General features: G+C 37.9%; 1 protein-coding gene across 1 annotated transcript in view; it reads left to right on the top strand.

The window, feature by feature from the left end:
* Positions 1-16,402, top strand: part of LOC132328389 (mucin-5AC-like) — a gene marked incomplete at its 3' end in the record, with an annotated part of 36,686 nt that overhangs the window by 1,552 nt on the left and 18,732 nt on the right. The window contains exons 2-23 of the mRNA XM_059848208.1: positions 422-493; positions 1,429-1,488; positions 2,470-2,731; positions 3,723-3,837; positions 4,296-4,386; positions 4,780-4,892; positions 5,389-5,605; positions 5,956-6,081; positions 7,084-7,201; positions 7,974-8,112; positions 9,441-9,551; positions 9,933-10,002; positions 10,787-10,924; positions 11,009-11,173; positions 11,888-11,982; positions 12,949-13,075; positions 13,624-13,879; positions 14,484-14,533; positions 14,939-15,039; positions 15,168-15,319; positions 15,843-15,981; positions 16,081-16,194. Of these exons, the coding sequence (XP_059704191.1) occupies positions 422-493; positions 1,429-1,488; positions 2,470-2,731; positions 3,723-3,837; positions 4,296-4,386; positions 4,780-4,892; positions 5,389-5,605; positions 5,956-6,081; positions 7,084-7,201; positions 7,974-8,112; positions 9,441-9,551; positions 9,933-10,002; positions 10,787-10,924; positions 11,009-11,173; positions 11,888-11,982; positions 12,949-13,075; positions 13,624-13,879; positions 14,484-14,533; positions 14,939-15,039; positions 15,168-15,319; positions 15,843-15,981; positions 16,081-16,194 (2,831 nt within the window). The remainder of the gene's footprint in view (positions 1-421; positions 494-1,428; positions 1,489-2,469; positions 2,732-3,722; positions 3,838-4,295; positions 4,387-4,779; positions 4,893-5,388; positions 5,606-5,955; positions 6,082-7,083; positions 7,202-7,973; positions 8,113-9,440; positions 9,552-9,932; positions 10,003-10,786; positions 10,925-11,008; positions 11,174-11,887; positions 11,983-12,948; positions 13,076-13,623; positions 13,880-14,483; positions 14,534-14,938; positions 15,040-15,167; positions 15,320-15,842; positions 15,982-16,080; positions 16,195-16,402) is intronic.

The following is a 16,402-nucleotide window of genomic DNA, read 5'->3' as shown; positions in this document are numbered from 1 at the left end:
AAGGGACTTATTTGAAAGCCATCTAGCTAGAAAAAAAGGTTTTATTAATGCTTAAAGCACAGAGTAATCATAAAACCTAAGAAATTTAGGTCCTTTATCTGAAAAGCTTCTAAGGGAATCCAGGGGTATACTGTGACAGAATAAGGACCTGCTCAAATCACCACAGGCATGTTTTTGATGGCTTCCCTGCAGTATTTTATTACTCAAAAAGTTAAAAAAGGAAAAGGCTGAAGGAGTGGTGTTTGGCCATCGTTGCATGTAGCATGGGTCCAGATGCATTTCTGGCCTCTTGTACATAAACATATCTTTGATTTTTTGATACAATGAGTGTTGCATGTTTAAGCAGATACAATTGAGACATTATGAGGGGATTCATGAAAATTGGGCATTCACATTTCCTTCACTACTCTTCTCGATGCAGTTCAAGCCCAGGGTGGTGAACAACCAACAAAGTCAGAGTATGTTTCTCCATCTCTCCTGCAGCGACAAAAATATAGGTATTTTTATGCTGATCTCTTTTAAGGTTTTGTTCCAAATAAAGGTGATCAATAGTAAGATTACTAGAATATTTTGATTCCTAGCTACTCCCATACCACACAATAAAAGAGAAGCCCTCTGTACAATACACCCAGTTCTCAGACAATCTCTTTCTGCTCTAAGCTTGGGAATTTCCTCTGAGCTCTGGCCCAGTGGATCTGCTCTACTGATACGATACAGTTATCTAATCTTTGACTTCACGAAAGGTACATAACTTATATCTAAAAGTGTATTTTCAGAAGAGGTGTGTTTACATACATATCATGAAGGTACTTGATATAGGTAATAAAAGGCACATTTTTTTACACTGTGTCAAGATGACTGCATCACTCACGAGAGAATAAGAAAGCTGTAACTACCTTAAACATTAGAAAAACTAAGTACTACAGGATCATGCATGACATGTAACTGGACAGTGCAAAATAAGGGTGGAAGGATCCAAAGCTGACTGGTGTATTAGTGATGACAGATTGAAATAACTGATCATTAAGTCTGCCCTGCAAAATGCGTGCCACAGGTTATTTAAAAATAGCTGTTGTAATCAGTATTACAATACAATGCTCTGCAGATCATATGGCAGCTTTTGAGTCCAGAGCATCAGGGCCAGCACCAGATGGGAGTCTTGAACAAATGGTGGAAGAAAATACTACAGTCTGTGCAATTTAGCTGTTACTGAAATTTATAGAAAGACAGAACACAAAGCATTGTGTAAAAACCACCAATAATACCTTGTGGAGACTTTCCACTAGAGTGCAACTAGTAGTAAGAAATATTATTCACTAAAATAAAGAAATATTATTCACTAAAAACACTAGGCAATCTCTACCCATATTCTAGGACTTCAGAAAAGATTAAACCTGGCCATTTTTTCTCCTTTCTGTTTTCTACCAGCTCTCAAATCCCAAGGAGTGACAATCATTCCACCCTTTCAAAACTCACTGAAAGTAAAAGGTAAGTTAAGCAAATGTCATGACTCAGATATTTGTCCCCTTGGTAATGACAGAGCATGGAGTAACTAGAAAAAAAAATCAATAAATTGTGTGAGAACCTTTAGCATCATAAACCAAATTAACAGATAATTAATTAATTAATCAGGTAACCCAGATAATCTAAACGTGAATCCAGTGCTTTTGATTCATTGTTCAATGATGCCACTGTAAGAAAAATTTTTAATATTTATTTAAAATATGCATACATATTGTACATGTTTTTCCCTGGTATTATATATATTTCCAGTAAAGAGAGGAAAATACTAGTGTGCTGAAAACTATTGAGACACCTTACCCAGGGAATAGGGTACAATTCAAGCAGGCCGAGTGTGAATGTGGAAAAGGGTTGGGAAGATAATCAGGGATTTTGGAGAGTATGCTTGCAAGGAAAGGAAGACTGAAAAGAAAGAAGAGCTTTCTGTAATGGGCTGGGGGAGAAGTAGGGAGGTGGAACCCCTTCAAGGTGAAGTGTAATTTTGGCACAAGAACAACCAGGCATACGTGGGACAGGAATATATTTTGGAAGATGTTGACAAAAGTCTTCCAGCCGTTTAGAAGTTGTGGGTATGAGTGGCCTTCCCAAGTAGGAGTATCAGCTAGTTTTAAGCTAGCTTTAAAATGGTTTTATGGTGAAACTTTAGGGCTCCATACGTTTAGGAAAGGATATATGGGATAGGGTAGTCATCAGAACTAGAGCACTGGATCTAGTGACCCCAAAGGTCTCTTTTGATCCTAGGCCCTATATCCCTATACAAAACTGATTTAAGCACAAAAAGCAACTGAAATAAATAAATAATGACAAACAAATAGCTTGACAAAACAGAAAAAAAAGATGGGCTTTTTGGAAAGAGGCTGGTGAAAGAAGCAGGAGGGATAAAACATCTACAGGAAGGGTATTACAAAAAACTACAGAACATTCTTATTGCTTATTTTGAATCCACAGCTGGCAACCCCTATCACAATGGCCGTGTTTGCAGCACATGGGGTAACTTCCACTTCAAGACCTTTGATGGGGACATCTTTTACTTCCCTGGGGTCTGCAATTACATCTTTGCATCCAACTGCAAGTCTTCCTATGAGGACTTCAACATCCAGATTAGGCGTGCAATGGTGGAAAATGCTACTGTGATCACTCACGTCATCATGAAGCTGGAAGGAGTAGTGATCGAACTGACCCCCAGCTCTGTCCAGCTCGACAACCAGCTGTATGTTCCTACCTTGTTCCCATGGGCTCTCTGAGCAAGTATCCCTTTCCCTCATCTCATCATTGCTCCCAAGCAGTGGCAGGGCTCAGGTCCTTCCTGAAGTAGTAACAAAAACAAAGGAGAGCTTGACAGAAATCTAAGTGTCACTTGTGCAGATTATCCCCATGGCTGTTTTGTTCAGATGAGCTGTAGCCAATATGCTGTCCCACTGCTACAATAGTGTATGTATGTATGCAATCAAGTCTATAAGCTGCATTCTTTACACCCTTGGAGTCAGTAGTTTCCATTAATTTTACCACACCAGAATCCCTGCAAGGAATTTTTGACAGCTTTTGTCCCTGCACTGAGCAGTGTGCAGTAAAGCAGTGACTGCTCTTCAGCTTGTACCTGAATTAATTTTAAATTATCTGTTCTGCAAACTTGCTGTCTGTGTAGCAATTATAGCACTGACTTTGGCATTGGGTGTGAAACCTGCCCAAAAGGCCAGGTAAATATTTGGGCAGCTATCCCACAGTGAGTTGTCTGTTATGGCAGCTATGTACAGTGAGCTAGTCTAAAGGTTATCTTGGGTACAGCTTCCTGAATGGCACTCATGTCACAGCCTCGAGTCTACCCCTTTATTAGCAAGTGCTTCAAGGAGTAAATAGCAACATCCTGAAGCACACTGGCTGCAAAACAGAGCCTCCCAGCACTTGGTTGAAAAATACAACCACAGATGTATGCTAACATTTTACTCAGCAAAACACCCTGAATGGAGAAAGCCAAAAGGAGCACCAGGAAAAGCAAGGCTGATCCATTTGCACAATGAGAGGCGATTGCATAGGAAATGGACAAAATATTAAAAACCTGTGTTTTCTGTAGTAGTTATTGCTTTAATTTCTTCACAGATACATGTTGAAAATTCTCAAAGAGAATGAGAAAGGATATCATTGTGGACATTCAATGGCTATTTTGTCCCTACCACTTCTGACTTATGATGATCTTTCCCCAGGATCCAGATGCCCTACAGCCATATGGGAGTCTTTATAGAGAGAAGTAACAACTATTTGAAAGTTTCTGCCAAGTTGGGACTGACCTTCCTTTGGAATGGACAAGATGCCCTTCTGGTAAGAAAACACCCAAAACACAGCAGAAAGTCTGTATTTTGAAAATAGTCTGCTTACACCTTTGCAGTATTACAGCTAGGCAGGCGTTAATTTTGGATTTGATTCCATTTTTAGTGTATTGTTCTGTCTTCCAGTCTCCTCTCCATTTCCCAATTTTTCCCCAGCAAGCTCAGCTCAGAATCAATCTATGCCAAATTATAATGTTCCTACCTCACCATGAAGTGTTCCTGAGATTCCAGACCTGGCAAAGTATCGATGTTCACAGCCAGGGCTAGGATAAGAGAGCTTTTCTTGGTCATCACCGACCATTCCAATGGTCAGTGTTATCACACAGCACAGTCTGCACAGCAAACATACCTCGAATTTTGAGTACATGAGCAGTACTGGTATAGGCTGTGCTCCTAACCATCACTACTGCCATTTCCATAAACTTCCTTCCTCTTTTTTTTTTTTTTTAGGTGGAACTAGATAAGAAATATGCCAATCAAACTTGTGGACTTTGTGGGGACTTCAATGGAATTCCAGTCAGCAATGAATTTATTTCAGGGAGTAAGTAATAAAAAGCATTATTAAGTACTGGTGCTTTATTTTTTCTTCTTAAAATATACTTTATTATAGGTTGTGGGTTGTACTAACTGGAAAACTGGCGATATTTCTTCATGTATTCCTGTGATGTCAGTTGTGCAAAGTCAGGACTTTAAATGTAATTAGACTGTTTCCATCACTGTTAAATATTTTAAGACCTGCCACATAAAAATTTATACTTGTTTTCAATAGTCAGGATCCAGTTTTTTATATACACTGTTCATATTTCCCCCTTCATATTATAGTGCTATTATTTGGTAATAACTGTTCATGTCATAGCAGATAGTGTCACAAAAGAAAATAACTCCATGCAAAATTTAGTAAGCATTATTCTAATATTTGAACTGTTTTTTACAGAGACAAAACTGACCCCCATACAGTTTGGTAATAGACAGAAGATAGATGGACCCACAGAGCAGTGTGATGATCCTATTCCTCCTACTTCTCTGATGAACTGCTCAAGAGAATTTGTAAGAACCTCTCTCTCAAACTTTGTTTTCTCACTATGAATACGTTCTCTGTCTATGGAAAAAACTTTTTAGAAGGGGGAAAAAATAGAGCATGAATATGACTCAGCTGTAGGTCTCAAATGAAAAATATTTTAATTTAGTGTTGCATTCTTTGCTAAGGTTAATGCCAAAAATTTGCATTCCCCTTCTACAAGAAGACTGCATATTTTTCTGAAAGAGAAAATTACTGAGGGTGCCTTAATATAAAGAAATTATATAATGCATGGGAAGTGACCTGAGGTGAGAGTAACCAAGGATATGGAAGCTACTAGAGTTATTCAAAGGAGTTCCATGTGGTTTTGCCCTATTGTTACCTTTTTCCTTAAATATCAGCTTATGGATACTGTTGAAGGGTTTCTGGACCAGATCAATCTTTGATTTGTTCTGCTCCATGCCTTAAATAATTATTTTCACATGTTCTTAACACTTTGTTTACCTTCTCTCTTTTCCTTCCTAGGCCTCTATCTGTGAGACAGTATTAACCAGCAAAGCATTTACAAGTTGTAACATGCTTGTGAATGTCCAGGACTACATTGAAACTTGCATACAAGACCTGTGCCACTGTGACAGCTCTATGGCTGACTTCTGCATGTGCAACACCTTTGCTGAGTACTCCCGGCAGTGTGCTCATGCAGGTGGACAGCCCCAGAACTGGAGAACCTCTGACCTGTGCCGTGAGTATCTCGGGAAGGGACCTCCACCTGTGCTTACACATCTAGCAACCTTCACATAGGAGAGGTTTTTTCCTGAAAAAGACAGTAGTTTAAGAGTGCATGTAATTATAATGAAATTAGTTTTTACCTGCTCATACGCAAGACTTTGGGAATATGGAAGTTTAGGGGATTTTGCCTAGGGGGGTTTCAATATGAATCAGAAAATCTAAAATGTTTCAGCCTCTGCTTGGATCAAAATACCCTGTCATAGCTTGGCACAAAACAACCTAAATTGCAAAAAAAAAAAAAAAAAAAGTTTTCTCCAGCTTTTAAATGAAAAGTCAGCTTTATAATACTCTTTCTACTTTTAGCCAAATCATGTCCATTCAACATGCAATACCATGAGTGTGGCTCTCCCTGCTCCGACACGTGCAGCAACCCGGAACGATCTGCACTTTGTGAAGATCACTGTACAGATGGCTGTGTCTGTCCTCCAGGCAAGCTCATTTCCTGTCCTTTTCTCACACCAACCCCTCTAGAATACTCACCTGTACACATTTAATAACTTTCTTACTCTGGATCATTCCCATCCCATCATCAGTTATCATCATGGAAGTTATAGCTACATTTTTCCCCTGGATGCATTATTTCTATTCAAATTACTAAATATGGCCTTTTAAACAACAAATGTGTTTTATATATATATTTTTTTAATGTATATATGTAAAATTACTGAACTGAGAATAAGATCATTTGCTCCTAACAACAGCAGAGTCTTCTATTCTCAGCATTCAAACTCAGTTCACAGAAAGTACAAAATGTTTAAGCAGATTTTGCATGTAATCATAAGTCTTGCTGTTAGCAAGGCTGCATCTGGTTACACAAATGACCAAGTCCTTCTTGTCAAGTGTTACGTGTCTAAACAACAAGGAGCTGACAGAGCACTAGGCAGTGTGTTAGATCTGGTGCTTCAGAGGATTACACAGAAGAACTGCATATCAGGACAAGATGGATGTGTTTGTGCATACTTCTGGGTCTAAATTTTTGTTGCTGTTGTGACTGTATATGACAGGAGCTTCACTCCTTGTAGCTGTTCTGCCCATCCCCATGATTCTCACAGAGTTCACCATCACTTGTTTGTGTAGTAGCATTGACTTCTCTAAGGCAATCCTCTGTCTCTGGGCATAGAAATATTTACTGTACAGATATGTCCCTGGCCAGTCTTACAAATGGCTCATCTATTCCAGCTCATTACCTAATAGTTTTAATCCTAATTCCATTCTAATGAAATCCATAACCAAAAGGATTTTCCTAGAGGTCCCTTTTGATCATGCTAAGATTTTTAGACTTCAATGGAATATAGCCCTTCAATCTCTACATAGCCTGCCTCCTATTATTTGAAAGTACAGCAGAAATGGGACATAGTCTCAGGCATCTGCTAGATGTGTTCAAAGGTTCAGCAGAGCACAGGATAAATAACAGACCCTTTCTTTTCCTAGGAATGGTATTTGATGATGTTAATGGTGCCGGCTGCATTCCCCGCAGAGAATGCCACTGTACCTATGAAGGGGAAACTTATGCTCCTGGTGCCTCCTTCTCATCTAAATGCAGATCATGGTAATATTTTTTCACTTTTTGGTTTTTGGGTTTTTTTGGTTTTTTTTTTTTTGGGTTGGGGTTTTTTTGTGCATGAGCTAAATATTTACTGATTTCCCCTTAAAAAACAAATGAGCACCTACTTCCAAATTGAAGTTCCATAATTATCTGCTTTAGAGGTTGCTTTCATGTCTGCTTTCCCTTCATACTTGGAACAAAAGTTTGAGTTTCTGAACAGGTGCTTCAATTTCAAGAAATACCAGTGAAGGAAGATAATCAAAGTCAAATACCAGAGGTGTTTAAAAATTAGTGTTATACCTTTGCAGCACTACAGTGTAATGCTAAGGTGCTCATATAAATATTATGGAGATCATGACATTTGAGGGCATGTTACATTTAGTGTGGGAGATCACATTTGAGGGGCATGTTTGACAAATAAATATTTTTATTATCCCTATAATTACTGAAGTATTACTGCATAAGTGTATGCAACTGTACCTACCTATTTATTTATTTTCCAAGAAACACTTAAATTCTTTGACATGGATTGCAAGTTCACCAGGACTGAATTCTGTCCAAAGATTGGAAATGAACAAAAATATATATGAAAATTATCACCTTACTATAAATGTGCCTGCCCCATATTTGTCTGAGATTTCTAAGCAATACTGCTTTCTTTGGCAGTGTGATCAGTGTTTCAGGACGAAAATTAGGGCATCATCTGCTCTTACTACCTTTTTATTCTGTTTCCACTTGCATTACCCAATGTTACTGAATGCCTTCTTCATTTCAGTACCTGTGTTGGAGGTGAATGGTCTTGTGTCACTCAGTCGTGCCCTGGGACTTGCAGTATTGGAGGAGGTTCCCACATTTCAACATTTGATGAGAAATACTATTCCTTCTTTGGAGACTGTAGTTATGTCCTAACCAAGGTAAAAATGAGTCACAATCCTTGCTAAAGAAAAATGTTTTTATTATATATCATGTTTTTAGATGAAAACTTCTGGCAATCACATCAATTTTCTGAGTCATTGAAGGTTAACATGGTCATAGGGTTAACACCCTTAAATGGATTTCAGGGGCTTTTCTGTTAGGGTTATGTTAAATAAAACTGTAGTATTTTTGTGTTCTTTGATCATCTTTTAGGATTTGCACTGAGCGTTTATGTTGAATTTCATAACCCTAGGTGTATTCATTGTTTATTTTTACTGAACGACTAAGGTAAACTGTTTTCATAAGGACTTCATATTAAATAAACTCTGGTTTTGACATGATTGATCTGAATGTTACCAAGAAAAAGAATCATAAAATCTTGGAAATGAGCTAGAATGAGATGATTTAGAAATAGATTAGCTTAAATAATTGAAACTTTTGGATAAGATTCACAAGCGCTGCCATTGATGCACAATGGCAGCATAGGTCAGACACATTAAACTCCTCCTTTTGGCACCAGCATGTAAAATTAGATTCTCAGGGTGTCTGGAGGCAGAGAAAAACCCCTAAATTTGTAAACAGAAGTTCAAAAAAGCCCGAGAATTTAATACTGAATTTCTAGATTGCTTTAATTTTGCATCTCAGCTGTTCTCAATTTAGTCTTCAATATGCCAAAAAAGTGATTAGACACATTCAGAATTACAGCCTTTTCTGAGTCTTTCCCTGTTGTGTTTTGGCCATTAGGCACACTTTGAAGGTGGTTCACTGAACACAGTCCTATGGAAATCAGAACTGAGTTGAAATCTGAACCTTTATGCAGTAACTCCATGAATAATAATTTTAGTTTCATTTTCTATGAGAGGATATTTAAAGAATGTCCAAATCACCAGGGTCTTGCATAAACTACTCAGTGCAGACGTTGGAAAATAATCTTTTCTCTCCCTGGTAAACTTCATAACCAGTGGGCAAGAAAGGCACACCTCCTTCTGCTCTAGCATACTAAACAGGTATTGCCTACACATTAGGAACTCATCTTTCTAATGCATGAGGAAGTTTTAATGTTCAGATTAATATGTATAACTAACCCCTGAAAGCTAGAAGCAATGCACAGCTTCCAGTATGCAGACTGCACGAATGCCAACTTACCTGGTGATTCTAGACATACATGTTAGACCACAAGAGCAAGAAGAAATGAAATAAACAATATTTTTAAAAGACTAACTTTAGTAAGAATTCCACTTGCATGTGATTTTTTTTTTTTTTTTTGGAGATGACTATTTCAATATAGCAAATCCTTTTAACACTATCTTTGGTTTTCTTCTTCAAGCTCTGTGACAGCAATGAATTCACAGTGTTGGGGGATATCCACAAGTGTGGCCTGACTGACACTGAGACATGCCTCAAGGGTGTAGCCATCAGCCTAAACGGAGGACAAACGGTGAGCAGCAAATGTACACACCTGACATTCCACAGGGATGTTCTCTAAGATTAACAGACAAGGCAAATGACACCTAACAGCACAGACAAGAAATCTGCACTGCCTTTTTGTTTCATCAAATTTGAACATTATTAAAAGAAAAATTAAGAATAAGGTGGGCACATTAGAAGAGAAGATCTTAGTAGCTTTCTGTTATCTAAATAACTTCTGGTTTTTGCTTTCTTGGACAGTCAGTGGAACACAGTAACAAAGATTAAAGAAATAGTACAGGAATCAGAACATCATCATAGTCTTCCTCCATTTTTTCCCCTTTTGCATAGGAAACATTTGAAAAGTATTTAACTTATCTGCTTGATAATAATTGTCTTTTCTTGTGGACAGAACATTGTGATCCAGCCTTCTGGGAGTGTATTTGTGAATATGATCTACACACAGTTGCCATTCTCAGCAGGTAAGTTCCTTTGAAAAGCTTCTATTTCTCATTTTTATTTTAAAATGTTATTACATGAGTTAAACCAGAGATAAATTGTACCTCTGGTTACACTGCAGCAAACCCAGAGCACTGCCATAGAGCACTATCTCCCATTTTTATGTAATAGGATTTGCCTATTCAACACTAATAACTTCAGCAAGATCATGGTTTATATTTAGCAATATCTAATTAGTTAAAGAAAATAATGTTATTGCACATTTTCAGATCCAAACATTGTCATAAGAGAGGAAAGCAAAATTCTGACATGCAACTGGACTCCAATTTCTCAAGTCATTAGTTCCCTGTGTACCCCCTGTCCTTGTTTTCAAAGCATTCATCACTGAAGTTTCTCAGATGCCAGTTCTTCTCAAACACTACTGCAGCTGAACACAAATCAAACCATGAAGGGACAGGATAGGTCCAGACTCCATTGGAGTCTTCAATAAAATAGTGCTATAGCATTTTCATCAAACAAAGGCAACCTTTTAAATAACAACAGAGGTGTGTATTCTTCCCTCATTTTAAAACACCTGACAGAAAGTGGAGGTTTTGTAGACATTTGTTGCTTAGGTGATTAGGTTGGACTGTTTTGGTGTTGGATTTGAAATCCTATAAGGATCATTTTCTCACCAGTTGTTCACAAATTAGGATCATATCAAACACAGCTGTAGAATTCCTCTACTGTATTGTTCCTATAATGAACAATTATTTTCAACTGCTCATCTTGAATGAAATTATAACTACTTTGTTCTTATATCCCTAGCAAACGTCACCATCTTCAGGCCTTCATCTTTCTTCATAATTCTGCAAACAACTTTTGGTCTTCAGCTACAGGTTCAACTTGTGCCTTTAATGCAAATTTTTATAGACTTAGACCCATCACATAAAGGGCAGACCTGTGGTGAGTGACCTTGTCCCAATAGCTGCCTTCACCAGTACCTGTCATCCTGTAGGAGACTGGCACAGACCATCTGCTTCCTTCTAGGTCTCTGTGGAAACTTCAATGATGTACAGACAGATGATTTCAAAACCACCAGTGGTGTGATAGAGGGCACTTCAGCTGCCTTTGGCAATACTTGGAAGACTCGGGCTGATTGTCCTGATGCCAAAAATACCTTTGAGGACCCCTGTACTGTCAGCATACAGAATGGTAAGCTCAGCAATCTATTCTCCTTTAAGATGCAAAGATGGAATAAGCTGATCAACCACCAAGCATTTAGCCAAAATAACAGAACTATTTGCACATGCAGACAATTTTCCTCAGTTGACACTAGAAGTCTTCAATTAATAAATAATAACTAGCAAAATATTTTGGATCTTCAGATATATTCCTTTGGATCAAGACAGCAAGTCAACTTAAGGGAAACTGGAACCATACAGCATACTAGGGATTAATTCCTGGAAAGGGCTGATTGTCACAACTGTGCCTAGCCCCTCTGAAGGTTGTAGCCCTTCCACTGTTAAACTAAGAACCAGACTTACAGCTCAGAGACTGAAAGCATTCAAGCTGCATTTCAGCCAACAAGTATATAATTCTTGAGTATTCACAAGCTACTCTTCTGTTTTCTGAGATGAACTAGCATAGTTTTAATTTACAGTGTGAACCTTCCTTTTTAAAATTCAGCTGGAGGTATCTTTAGTCTATTCCATGACAGCTATCATGAATTAGAGAACATTCAGTTTACAAAGAGTTCATACTTCTACCAAGAGGAAGTGAAAGACTGTGTGCCTCAGCAAATGCAGAGCTTAATTATATTGTAATGTTAAGCTTCTGTAATTCCTCTGGAGGAGGCATAGTTATGTTGAGACAAGAGTTTTGCAAATGCACTGCCATAGAAATCCTTACCATGTTTTCAATTCACAGACCAGTATGCTCAGCACTGGTGTGGACTGCTCTCTGATACCATGGGACCTTTTGCTGAATGTCACTCAACAGTGAATCCAGAAGTTTACCAAAAGGTATTTGGCTCTAACTTCATCCATCCAATATAGGAGAAAAAACCTCAGATTTCTTATACTAACACCTGAGAGAATAACTTGCCAGTTGTGAGGGGATGCATTCATGATAGTTCTTTACAAGCCAAGGGTTCAGTCTTATCTACACAATATGAAATTTCCTCCTTTGTGAAACTATCTTTCTTTCTATTCCTTGGAGGATAAATGTACAGGTGTATTCCTCCTGCACCTATTTTTAGGTGCAAACTTAAAAACTAAGTTAGGAGTTTGGATTCGCCAAGGGATAAAAATTGTCCCTTCTGAGAAATATAATGAAAGCTTTAGCCAGAATCTTAACTGGCAGTTTAATTCCTCTGAACTGCTCTCAGAAGGCTTTTGCATATATCCAAGGACAAGGCAAGAAATGTGCATAAAAAACAACAATGAGAATTAGACAAGATGTGAATGGAAATGTTCCAGGAATTCAAGGAGATGAAACCCTGTACCAGAGTCCCTGGGTACTTTAAAAACTTTCTTGTTATTGGAAATGTGTAAGATTATGCTCAATAAACATCATCTGGAATTATGCTGTATTATCCCTGCCCAGCATAGAAACACATCAAATAACTTGTTATATTCTTTGTTCCTCTGCTACAGAGAGCCCAGGCTCTTAAGCAAAAGCTCCAAAAGCTGGGTGGCGTCAAATAATCTCCATTTATTCTAAATATATGCGGCACAGTGGCAACAAATTTGAAGTAGTTGGAAAACTGCCAACATATGAAAAAATAAAAAGAAAAAAACTCAAAATAGTGGACCTCCAATTACTCTTTTTTCACATAAATAATCTCTTCTGAAAGAGCTCAATGAAAATCAGGCTTATACATGTGGATTACGCTCGCTTTAGTCTCTAATGAACATAACACACTTAAACTGCAGAGTTCCATGGTCTTGACATGACATTCTGGTGATCACATCATCCTCTGTTCCTAGACCTGTATGTTTGACACATGTAACTGTGAGAAGAGTGAGGACTGCATGTGTGCTGCCCTTTCCAGCTATGTCAGAGCCTGTGCTGCTAAAGGAGTTCTTCTCACTGGATGGAGGAGCAGAGCCTGCAGTAAGTTTTACATCCCTTTACATCACCCAGAAGGCCCCACACAGCAACTCTCAGGGATTCCACAGTAAATTGTGTTATACTGGGGTTTAAGTATAGCATTGACTTTCAAGAAGCTGAGTAGGAAAGGAATGCCATGAAAGACAAACAGCAAACAAGGAGGAAGATTAAAAACAGGCTCTGTTAGATTACTTGCTCAGAACCATCAGAAAAAACCTGAAGAGCAATACCCTTGCAATAGGAATAAAATAAGTAGGGTGTTTCTCAACTTACTTTGACAAAAAGTATAAAAAATAGCATAGAGGAAGAAACATACTGTGTCTTAATATAATTGAAATTTGTTCTTTTTTTTTTTAAATGGGCAAAACATATGGCACATTTATAAGGGAAAATGTTGCTCTAGTACTACAAAAAATTACACTACTGGGGATATCAGTAGAGAATGTGTACATACAATGCCATGTTTATCATACATACTTAACCTCAAATACTTTATACCTATATTGATTCTTGAATGAACAACAAATGTAACTCACCTTCTTACTCTCAAGCAAAATACACCACCTTGTGTCCGAAGTCCTTGAAGTACACCTACAATGTTGATTCCTGCCAACCCACCTGCCGCGCTCTGAGTGAGCCTGATGTCACATGCAGCATCAAGTTTGTCCCAGTTGATGGCTGTACCTGCATAAATGGAACCTACATGGATGACAGTGGCAAATGTGTGCCTGCTTCTGGCTGTCCTTGTTACTACAAAGGAATGCCTCTGTCTTCTGGAGAAGTTGTTCATGATAATGGTGTTGTCTGGTAAGAGATTTGTAAAAAAAAAAAAAAAGGTGAATGGATATAGGCAGTCATGAAACCATATAAATGTTATGAAATCAAATCAAACTAATTTCTATAACAAAAACTTTCAGTTAAAATCACAGCTTCTTAAATTCTTAGGGCTACCCATGTTTGGAAGATTGTATGCAAATAACTGTAGGAATTCAGCAAACAGTGCCTTTGCTAACAGCCAAACTCCCACCCTGCCCCTTTTTCTCTGCATCCCTTCCTCCCTTGCCTCCACGCATACTTTTTTATCCATGACTGGAAAACGCTTGTTTCATGGTGAATGATGCCTGATAATCCTGTTACAGATTATTCCCATTATAATGGGAATCTGACCAATTCTGAAGGACAGCTTTAAACCAGGCATATAGACAGAGAAAACATTTAATTATATAGAATCTATTTGTATTTTGTTCTGCTCTAATACAGAATATTAATATTTTTGGAAGGTGCAAGCTATTTTATAAAGGACACATTCTATTTGTTTTATCACAAGCAATTTTCCATTATTTCAAGTTCATTGGAAAATAGGCTAAAACTTAACAAAAGTTTTAAAATAACCATTCCCTTCTTTTTATAGCACTTGTGCCTATGGGAAGCTGAGCTGCATTGGAGAAAAGCCTGAACCAGGTAACATATCACTTCAGATTTTCTTTAATTCTCCCTTTCCATCATCCCTCTTTTAATTTTTTTATTCTCTTATCACAATGATGCAAATTGTACAAGTCTGAAATCAACCAAGAAAATTGAGGTCTTCTGTAATGCAGAGGACATTCTCAAAATATAAAGAAACACTGTCTTACCTTTCAGGTGGCTGAAACAAGTTAGAACCCCCTGGGTTACCCAGGGTACAAGGATACTTGGTCACCTCACTCAATGTGAGAGGAAAACTCTTCATATTTTAATTAAAACATAAAAGCAAAAAACCCCAAAGCAACCACACACACACAATACGCGTAATTCACAAAGGAGTATTTCCTTTTTTTCTTGGAAACACAAAGGTACATGTGAGACATGGCTTTTCCTCTCTTTCAGTCTGTGTGCCTCCCATGGTTTATGTTGACTGTGGCAATGTCACTGCAAATGTGGTAGGAGCAGGATGTCAGAAGAGCTGTCAGACTCTAGATATGGAATGTGTAAGTACAGACTCTTTATACCTAGTTGAAAGCATATTAATCAAGATATCTCTTAGAATTACCAGGTACAGCTGGACTCTTCCACCAGGGGAATGTTTCAAGACATGTTTTCTTTATGGTCCTTACAGTACAAAACTCACTGTGTCTCTGGCTGTGTATGTCCACATGATCAAGTGTCGGATGGCAAAGGTGGCTGTATTGCTCCAGAAGACTGTCCATGTATTCACAATGAGATTTCCTACAGTCCAGGAGAATCAATCAGAGTTGGCTGTAACAACTGGTAAGAGCATATTTAAAAACAATATTTTGGAAATAAAAAAATAGAACAGCTTAAGATCTAAGCAAATAAAATCATTTCACTCTAGCAGTATCAAGATTTCTGGGAAGGGATCCTGCATAAAACAATCCACTTAGTACCTAAAAAGCAAGCTCTTTCTATTTTTCTCAATGGCACAGCCCAGAAATTGCAAGTTGTCAGAAAACACCATGGTTTTGATGTTGTCATGTTCATTCAGGTCAAAAAACCTTCTTTCTTCCAAGGAAATCCTTCCATTTCAATAGATCCAACAAGATCTGGAAATGTGAAAGAATTGGTGTCTTCTGATGCAGTTGATTCATTACATTAAGTAACATGGTCTTTGGATAAATTCCAATAGTTCTTCAGCTATGTTGGATTTTTGAGAATAAGCCAACCTCATTTTTTCATTAGAATCTTAACACACGTTAAAATACAGAAATGTACCTATATTTATATTGTGTATTTGTCTAGTTTTTACATTGGGGGTGCTTTTTGTCTTGTTTAGCACATGTAGAAACAGAAAATGGCAATGCTCTGAGGAACCCTGCCTGGAAACATGTTCTGTTTATGGAGATGGGCATTATACCACCTTTGATGGCAAACGCTTTGATTTTGAAGGAGACTGTGAATATGTTCTGGTCCAGGTAACAGAGTCCTGCCTAGATTTTTGCTCTAAATACCTTGCATTTTACTTATGAACATGTAACATATAGTAAACAATGAATATCATTCTCCTGTTTCAGAACTACTGTGGTCAACAAGCTATGAACCAGGGAACCTTCAGAGTCATCACTGAGAACATTCCATGTGGCACTACAGGAACTACCTGCTCTAAGTCTATTAAAGTTTTCCTGGGTGTAAGTATTCTCTTTAAGTTGTGCCAGAAGGATGGAACAAGCTGTCCCAGATAGACTGCATAGGAGAAGTGGCCTCCAACATAATGAATATGTCACTAGACTCTTTTTTTGCTCTCTGCTCTAGAAAGCAAAGGAGGGAAATCTACAAAGAAATTTCTTAACCTGAGGTTGTTGAATAGGATCCTCTTGATGATAATATTATTTCAAG

The sequence above is a fragment of the Haemorhous mexicanus genome, chromosome 6 (assembly GCF_027477595.1).
Source record: "Haemorhous mexicanus isolate bHaeMex1 chromosome 6, bHaeMex1.pri, whole genome shotgun sequence".
In the NCBI taxonomy this organism is placed as follows: Eukaryota; Metazoa; Chordata; class Aves; order Passeriformes; family Fringillidae; genus Haemorhous; species Haemorhous mexicanus.
The sequence above is the reverse complement of the archived record's forward strand: the minus strand, read 5'-3'. Positions and strand labels throughout refer to the sequence as shown.